This window comes from Neodiprion fabricii, chromosome 1, assembly GCF_021155785.1.
Source record: "Neodiprion fabricii isolate iyNeoFabr1 chromosome 1, iyNeoFabr1.1, whole genome shotgun sequence".
In the NCBI taxonomy this organism is placed as follows: domain Eukaryota; kingdom Metazoa; phylum Arthropoda; class Insecta; order Hymenoptera; family Diprionidae; genus Neodiprion; species Neodiprion fabricii.
The window spans coordinates 30,665,328-30,674,617 of record NC_060239.1 but is presented as its reverse complement, the minus strand read 5'-3'; the positions used below and the strand labels follow the sequence as shown (position 1 = coordinate 30,674,617).

Genomic DNA, 9,290 nt, shown 5'->3' with positions numbered 1-9,290 from the left:
CAGGAGGAAGCCGGGACGCAGACCGAATGACACCAGCGTTTCCTGCAGCGCATCTTATAAAACGAAATTCCGAATTTCAAAGATAATACTCCTGGTCGCAATGATATTTCGGTGCCCAAAGCTTACGTTTAACTCTACACGGTCGGTTATTAGGTGGCACTTTCGAACCCCGGTTAAAAATTGGAGGAGCGATCGGAGGCATGGATTTCAGGTCAAGTTCGTAGCCATGAGAGGTGATTCGTAGCCATGAGAGGTGAATTTCGAAATGAAGATATCAAGGACAGGTCGGTTCTGCCCATGGGTCCATGTTTCGAGTGATTCGGGCGTATTCAAAGTTGGTAATAATTTATCGGACAATGGGGTGCAGTAGCCAGGCCTCCGCTGCAGTCAGAGAGCATTGAATGAAATCTCGGAGTAATTTGTTCGGGATTTTCGAAAAGCATAGAAAGCTCGATCCTTCAGACGCTGCCGACTCCGCCCCGCGCCTTACAATATTTTGGAACTTGGTGGCAGGCTACGAAAATAGCTTTTGGTACTGAATGCCCTGGCTGCTGGATGAAGCTGTGCCTGCCCACCTTCTTTCATGGGATTTCCTTTCCCATGACGGAGTTTTCTGAATACGCTATCGTCGTTGATTCCCCATTTTTTCGGATCAGACTCGTACGGTAGACAGTGGTCATCTTCGACCGAGATTCAAAATTTTACGATCCTCGTTCCATTGGCGGAAACACCGATAGGCGGGCACTCGGGATTCTTGGAAAGTCCATAAAATCATTCGTCTGAATTAAGGCTGATTCAACGATTTCGTGGGGCCTGTAATTCGCCCGCACACTTCATTGAACCGCAATGTTTGTACGATATATCATATTAAACTTTAATACCTTGAGTCTGACGTACGCAACCTACAACATACAAAATTGTTCGGAGATGATCCGATCAAAAGTCCAAATTCCAAAGAATCCCGTCCTCGACTACTGGCATTTATCACAGAATTCCGTCGATTATATAACTTCGCTTTTCGTACAAAAATCTGCAACAATTACTTGACAAACATACAGCTCTTTTCAATCGCGTCATCACCGGCGCCGCCCTTTCACTTAACCGTCGTCGCTTTCAGAAGGGTTTGAATAATTTCACCCCGGTATTTGCACTGCATTTGGTTACAGATTGACACAGCCGAAGGCGTTCCCCGGTTTGTGGACACTCGGCAGAATCCCCAACTTGTTCAAATTTCTCTTCATTGTGAAAAACCTGTTTATTTTTCCGTCCGTTAATGCATGTAACACCCACACGAGAGCACAAAGCACACGATGCAAGGGAGCTTCAATGCATTTCCGTTTTTCCTATTTCACCGTTGTCTCTATTATTTGCACACACGGAGATTTTTTCCCCCATTGTAAACGAGCATCGAGTCAAAACGTATCGCGAATTAATCCGTTTACGGATTTCTTACTTTCTTTTCTTCCCCCCCCACTTGGGTCAACATTTTCATACGACGAGTTTACGGATATTATTCGTGTGGCGTGGCAGTTTACATTGTAGTTTTTCGGGATGCTGCTGTATCAGGGTCCAGAGAGGTTGGACGGCGGGAGGCGGTTCAGCCACTGTTTGCCGTCTCTATGCCGCTGCTTCCACGTGATTTATGTCAAGTCACCAAATACTACAGCGAGCTGGATGCCTTTGGCTGGAATCCATTCACGAACGCGGTTTGTAGGCCCCCTCGTTTCATTCATGTCTGAGGCTGGGAAAAATCTTGGCATAGAAGAAAAAGAGAAAAGTAAAAAAGAAGCATAGGGAGAAGAGAAAACTCCGAGAATATCGCGTACCGTTCACAATAACCACCTTCCATGATTATACCGGGATAATCCGACTGATTACACCCTGCATCGTGCGGCCTGTGCGATAATTCTTTCATCTCGATATTTATCACAGACGGAATACCGTGCGACACGTGCGCCGCCACTAATCAATGCCAATGCCCTCCGAAAGCCGGAAAAATAACGTCTTTCCGTTTCCGGCTTTCGCCGTACTTCGTACGAAATCTCTTGCGAAATAAAGCCGCAAGGTCTCATTCACGGACGTTTCTTCGCGGGTCACAGGTGAACGAATGTCTCGATCGCTCGCGCCCCGCTGCGTCGTTTGATAGAGAAAAGTCTAGACATCTCGTGGGATCCAGAAGTTCACACTTACGAGCGGTGAAAGACGTCCCCAGGATCCGAAGGACCTGCCGCTGTTCCTCTTCTCGCCTCTTTCTCGCGAAGGTCGCGTCCAAGACGTCCGGAGATTTTCTTTTCAGGATCTCATTGTCCTCGACATTGTCGAGATCTGACCGTCAGGCTCTGGATTGTGCAACATGTGGGGGTAATGGATGCCTGCGTTGCAGCAAAGACGTCTCAATTACACAGGAGGGCCCTGGGAAAACTTGGACTAATTTTTTCGCCCTTCATACGGGACGCGGACCTCTGAAGGGACGTCTGGCTGTCTCTTCGGGGGAAAAAATAAAGCTGGTGTAATCCATCGAACGGGGAAGTGACGCGCGGAAAGCTGGCACGCTTGGGCGTGCTGCCGCCACCATAACTCCAAAATGTCGTAAAATTGGTTACGCTGTAGCTAGAAAGGCTCCGTCGAGCAGCATGGTGACGTTGAATTCGTCTCGTGCTCTGGTCTCGTCATAAATGCAGCTCAAACTTTCCCTTTTATGGTATTTCGAAATTGTTGCCAAAATTCTTAAACACGCGTATAATTGGCGACGTCCGTCCTGTCCTGTCCTCGCACTTCTCGTACAGCCAACCACCGTTCGAGGTCTCAGAAACAGACGCACGACCATGCACTTGAGAAAGGTCGAGACCGAAGCATTTCACTTGAACTTACCATTCTATGGTACTGGCAAATTCACGCTTTTGGAGGAGTAATTGACGGGCTAAAATGCATCTGGCCTCGAGATAGTTTTCTACATTTTCTTACCTTCCTTTGGTCTGCATAAGCGGTTTTGAAAGAGAAGGATTTTCTGTTGCCGAAATTTCAACTCAAACTATCGTAAATATATTGTCCATAGAATCTACCTAGAAAATGCTATTTCCGTCCGAAGGCTAGACAATTGGATATGTTGGACTCTAACACTTGAATTACGCCTGCAACTGCTCGCCGAATGTTGATCTTCATTTACTAGCAAATTTTCTTGCATTTTCAGTCGCATTGCGAGACGCACGAACGATTTTTAATATTGTGCAAATTGGCAGACGTCCCTCGTACAAAGCTTGAAGCACGCTTTCGATATTTTCCTAAGTACGATATAATCGAGAGACCGTGTTGAAACACGAGGCTGCCCCCACCCAAGCTGAAGAAACAAGCAGCCACGCGCCGTAGAATTTTTCGAAACGGAAATAAAGCCTGTTAGAGGGTCAGTCAAGCCAATAAAGTTTACAGAGACCCACTGGCCGGGATTCGTTCGGTGCAACTGCAACTGCAACGCTCTGGCGTACGACTGCTCATAAATTCAGTCCGGAGAGCGGTTGTAAAGTTTTGGAAAAATTTTTCCCTCAATTTCTAGTTTCTCCTTTATGGGCGGGAAAGCGGCGGCTCGGGATAACCGAGTTTTATAAGACCTGATATAAAATCTTAAAATTACCCGGTGAAATAACGCATCCAAGTTGGGCATAAATTTCTTACTTTTCCTTGCCGTCTGTACCCGATCCTCGTACCTAGGAAGTGTTGGGTACCCACTGCCCGACCTCTGCTAATTCACCCCACTGACCTAAAACCCGAAAACCCGACGTCGGCTGAAATTTTGGCAACCACCGATTGTAAAGTGTGTGAAAAACGCCACTGAATTTGAATCCTCGAAACAGTATATTACTCGGGTGAAGGAGAAAGAGTACAAGTCCCTTCCATGCTACCTGAATGTGAACCATTTCGCAAGGATTTTGGATAAATTATCTAACGGCTTTCCAGTCAACTTGATACCTACTTTCCGTCGCTGTAAAATCAGATTTTTTATTTTGAAGAACGCCGAAGCCGAGTAACACTTACGAAGTTTATCTCATTCTGCAAGGTCGTTCTGAAATTTAAAAGTAATTCATTAGAGTCACCGGATCTTTTCAGGGCACTGTCAAAGTCCGTTAAAATAAGGTCTACAACTGACTATGAGTTAGGTGAGCAGTGCAGCATTGGAAATTCCTTTCCCTTTCAGACTCAAGGTCAACCAACCCCTTCCCTTTGAGATAATGAATGCAGAACGTCCCGTTTGCCGGTCCATTGTCGAAGTGATACAACCCTTTCCCTGCAGTAGCTTTCGAATTTCTAATCTCCAGTTTTTCCGCCATGAAGAAACGTACCGGCTCAAAGTTAGGTCGTACGCCACGATCAGGAAAGAAAGACGTCTTATTTCTCTGCACTTAGCCGCGTCTCGTTCGCTGACAGGCGAATCGTTCACCCTCATCGGGTGCCTGTATACCCAACCATTCCAATGTGTTGTAACGATATTACATGCGAGTCACATAGAATATAAAGTAATTCGTATGTACGCGCCTTAAGCACATACAACGTTTCAAAATAAAGGGCAAACGCTTAACTCTAGGTGTCACGTCGGTCAAGATCACCTATCCGGTGAAATAAGTGTAACTCTCTCTCTCTGCGAGCCGGGGTCGAAGCGAACGGTCGATATAAAGACTAGTCCTGTCATATTCACATTCTTATAATTTCGTTAACATTTGGGAAAACAAAACAACCTGTGAGCCTAAAGAACAAATCCAAATATCTGATCGACGAACGACCACGCAGTATAATCGGTGAAGACCGATTCTATAAAAGGAATATCAAAGAACTTCAACATCCATGATCATCTACGGAGCCGTTAGGCCACCTCTCTTCATCAGAGATATTCCGAGCTAAGTCATCTTTTCATTACTGATTTGTAGGTGGATTGTGCCACAAATCTGTAATAGCCTTCTTAAGTCAGTATTTTATATTTTCGTCTGTTAACTTTATTGTAATCTCACCATAATTTAGAGTCCTTTGTCAGTAGATTCATTCTTTCACTAGAATCATTTTTAAATTTGAAGCATAAAGGAAAAGAGAGCCAGTCTTTCGTTAATATGGTACAAAAATTTTACCAGAATAATTATATACAAAACGTCGGTAATCGCATTGAGTAATTTTAACGTGTGAATGAAAGAGTGAATGAGATTTTCTATGATTGCCTGTTCTTTTAAAAGGTTATACCAAAACTCAATAAATCTGTGTTCTACATTGTTTCCTCCTGATTTAATGTATTTTGTTTATTGAAGATATCTAGATTTCTAATATAACATAAAATCAAAACGTACCGGTTGAACCTCAAAAAAAAAAAAACCGTTACAAAATGGCGCCCGAACATAAAGTTTAGACATAAAGAAAGTAAACATAGGATTAAATTTGAAACTTCGTCGTTGAATGTTTGTATGATTGACCTTAGGTAGTAATTGTAAGAAACATATATTACGCGATAAATAGAAATATAAGAATTTCAAAAGTACATGGCACCAACGATTAAAAGAACACCTGTTAAAACTAGGTCAAGGATCACAAATAAACCAAGGAGGTCAGAACCTGACATATCAAAAGCAGGCAATAGTCAAATACGAAATAATACAGGCGAGATGGAGGGAGAACTGGAGCGTTTGAAGGAGGAAATGGCGAGTTTCGCGGGTTTACGAAATACGATTGAACAGCTACAGGCACAACAAGCAACTAACGCACAGCTGGCAAACGAAGTCGCATTGTTGAAGCTCCAGAACGAACAACAAAGACAGGCTCTTCAACAGATACAGAATCCAGTTCAACAACCAGTTACCAATAACGATCAAATATCGGTGAGTGAGTTAATAGTAAGTTTGCAACGAAGTCACATTGATGCCAAAGCTCCCGAGTTTACAGATGAAGAAGTTATAAATCCTATTGAATATTTGGAAAATTTGGAAAATTATTTCAGGTTAAAATGTGTGAAGGAAGAGTGTAAATTGTCGATAGTCGAAAGTAAATTATCAGGTAGAGCAAAAATATGGTGGGAAGCGAGTAAAGAAACTATCAACACGTATAATGATTTTAAAGAAGCCTTTAAAAATAAATTTTATTCCATTCCAATCCAAGTTAAAGTCAAAACAAAGTGGAGTTCAAGAAGGTATAATCAACAGGATGGTTCACTTCAAACATATTTTTTTAAACAGCTTAAGGAAGCAAAATACCTATTACCGAAACTAGACCAGTTCGAAATAAACTATACCATTATCCAACAATTACCATATAAAATTCGTGATACTCTAGCAACTGTGAATATGGCGGATACAAAAATAATAGAACAAGCTTTATCGCAATTAGATGTAAATTATGAAGAAAGAAACAATAATAAACACAAATATCAAAATCAAAGTAACAACAATCAAGTGAATAATGTAAACAACATGCAAATTCAACATAAACAACAGCAACAGATAAATAATACAAGTAGGCAACAAAATTATCCAAATGCTGCAAACAACTTTTATCAAAATCCTCAATTTGGTACAAACTTATCACCATGGCAATATCAACCGCAAGTTCAAGCATCAACAAGCAACCAAATGAATTTACCAAACGTCAATTATCCACCACCTTATTTCTCAGGAACCAATAATCAGATACAGTCATTACAAACTCAAATGCAAACTAACACCAATAATTTACAAACCAGTCCAAATAGAAATTTAAACTAATAAACAGCTCGATGTGTATAAGTCCGACATCGAGTTGGGATTATGCAAATTTAGTTGAGGACTTAATGCACGAAATTGGTAATGCTGAAGAAAAAATTGAAAGAGTAAAACAAAACTTATCGAATGGTCCAAATGTAGTAATAAATGTGTTAAATTATCGAATGGTAGCTTTATTTGATTCAGGAAGCCAAGTAACATGTATGTCTGAAAAAGTATATAAATCTCTCAAAGGTAATCATAGTTTAAATGAACTACCAGTTACAAATGTAGTAGTTTTACCAGCAATTGGGAAAAAGCCCACAGCGGTTAAGCGACAAATTTTGGTTGATGTTCATATAGGATCGCAGAAAATCACAACAGCTTTTTTAATTATACCGCATCTGTCTAGTAGTGTGATTTTTGGTAACGATTGGCTTGATATTAATAAAGTAGTTTTAGATTACGGTCAGAAAACAATTAGTATTAAAGGTAAAGTAATAGCTCCACCACTTTTCTCATACGACCGGGAACCTGCGGAAAGGTTGAGCTCATTTGCACAAAACGCGAAAATATATATCAAAATTTTAAGAACTGAAGATTCAGAAAAAGAACATGAAAAAATAGGTAAAGAAATATTTAAAAAGAATTCAAAGAAAGAGAATAATAATGAAGAAAATAAAAATGATGATGAAGATATAAAAACAGTTTTTGAAAATATCACAACTAAAGATCCTGAATGTGATAATGATGATAAAATGTCAGAAACACATGAAAATGTGATGCAAATTGACAATGAATCTGATTGTGTAGAAGAGAATAAAATTGATGAAGAAACAGAAATAAATTTAAAATATATCTTTGTAGAAAATGATGAAATTGATAAAAATATTTTAGTAGATAAGGAAAATATATGTGTAGCAATAAGTGAATTTGATAAAATTGCATCGGTAGATCAAAGAGATAATCCGAGAAATAATGAATTAGAAAATCTAAATTTGATGTGTGTAAAAAATAATATAAAATGTAATGAATCTGTATTTCAAAATGTAAACGAACATGAACAAAATAACGCAGAAACAATAGAATCACAAGACCATAATTTTTACAAAAAGAATTTAGTTTGCCAGAAAACAGTAGAATCGGAAGATCACAATTTTTTTAAAGATAAATTGGATGAAAATATCGAATCAATTTTAATAGAACAAATTCAAGTAACAAGATCTCAAACAAATGATCAAAACTTTTTCGAATCTGTCCGGTCGATCGCGAATAATCTTATGGGTACAAGTGAAGAGCAAAAAGTTGAGCTGGAAAAATTGCTAATTAAATATGAAAAACTATTTTCAGAGAAAGCCGGATGTACAAACATTTATGAACACTCTATCAAATTACTAAAAGACAAGCCAATCGTTAAAAAATCATACCCGGTACCATTTAAACTTAGAGAAGCAGTAGATGCAGAGATAAAGAAAATGCTTCAAGCAGGAATTATAGAAAGATCAAATAGTCAATACTGCAATCCATTGCGAATAGTACAAAAGAGGGAGAATGGAGTGAGGTTATGTTTAGATGCCAGATATATAAATGACATAATTGAGTCTGATAACGAATGTCCACCACCAATAAATGAATTATTAAGAAAATATCATGGTGTAAAATACATGACATCTACTGATCTAACACATGGATATTGGCAAATCCCGCTAGAGAGAAATTCACGTCAATATACAGCTTTTTTACACGGTGGCACTTTATACCATTTTTGCAGAATTCCATTTGGTCTCAAGACGGCAGGAAGTGGATTCATACGTGCCCTAAATATGGCATTAGGTAATGAATTTACCTCCTTTCTGACTTGTTATATAGATGATCTTTTAATAACCTCAACTGATTTTGATTCTCATATGAAACACCTAAGCCTAATATTTGATCGTTTAATGAAACACAATTTTACACTTCGTCTAAATAAGTCACTTTTTTGTAAGAAGTCAATCGCATTTCTCGGATACGTTATAACACCTGAGGGAGTTAGTCCCAACCCAGACAAAATCAAGGTGATTAGAGAATTTCCAGTACCAACAAGTAAAGTGATTTTACAACGATTTTTAGGAGCGTGTAACTTTTACCGGCAGTTTAGCATAAAATATTCGAACTATGTCACGCCCTTGAGAGATTTATTAACAGACAATACACCGTTTAGATGGACAGAGAAACATACGAAAGCATTTAAAGAGATAAAGGAAAGTTTTATAAACTGTGTAACCCTTAATCACTATTTACCTGGCGTCATATGTAGAGTACAAACAGACGCAAGCGATCTTGGAATAAGTGCGATTTTGTACCAAATTGATGAGGAAGATAACCATAAAATTATTTCACTTATAAGTAAATGTTTGTCGAAAGCAGAATTAAATTACACAACTACGGAAAAGGAATTACTGGCAATAATGTATGCATTAGATAAATTTAGAATTTGGTTAATTGGAAGTCCATTTGAAATAATAACAGATCATAAAGCATTAACTTTTATAAATACAGCACCGTTTTTAAGTCCACGATTATCACGATGGGTTGTAATCTTAC

General features: G+C 39.2%; 1 protein-coding gene across 1 annotated transcript; it reads left to right on the top strand.

Annotated features, from left to right (window-relative positions):
• Positions 1-5,513: 5,513 nt before the first annotated feature.
• On the top strand, positions 5,514-6,728 carry LOC124187886 (putative uncharacterized protein DDB_G0286901). The gene is made up of 2 exons (XM_046580071.1): positions 5,514-5,849; positions 6,204-6,728. Exons 1-2 carry the CDS (start codon positions 5,514-5,516, stop codon positions 6,726-6,728), a joined length of 861 nt encoding a protein of 286 aa, XP_046436027.1.
• Positions 6,729-9,290: the final 2,562 nt, after the last annotated feature.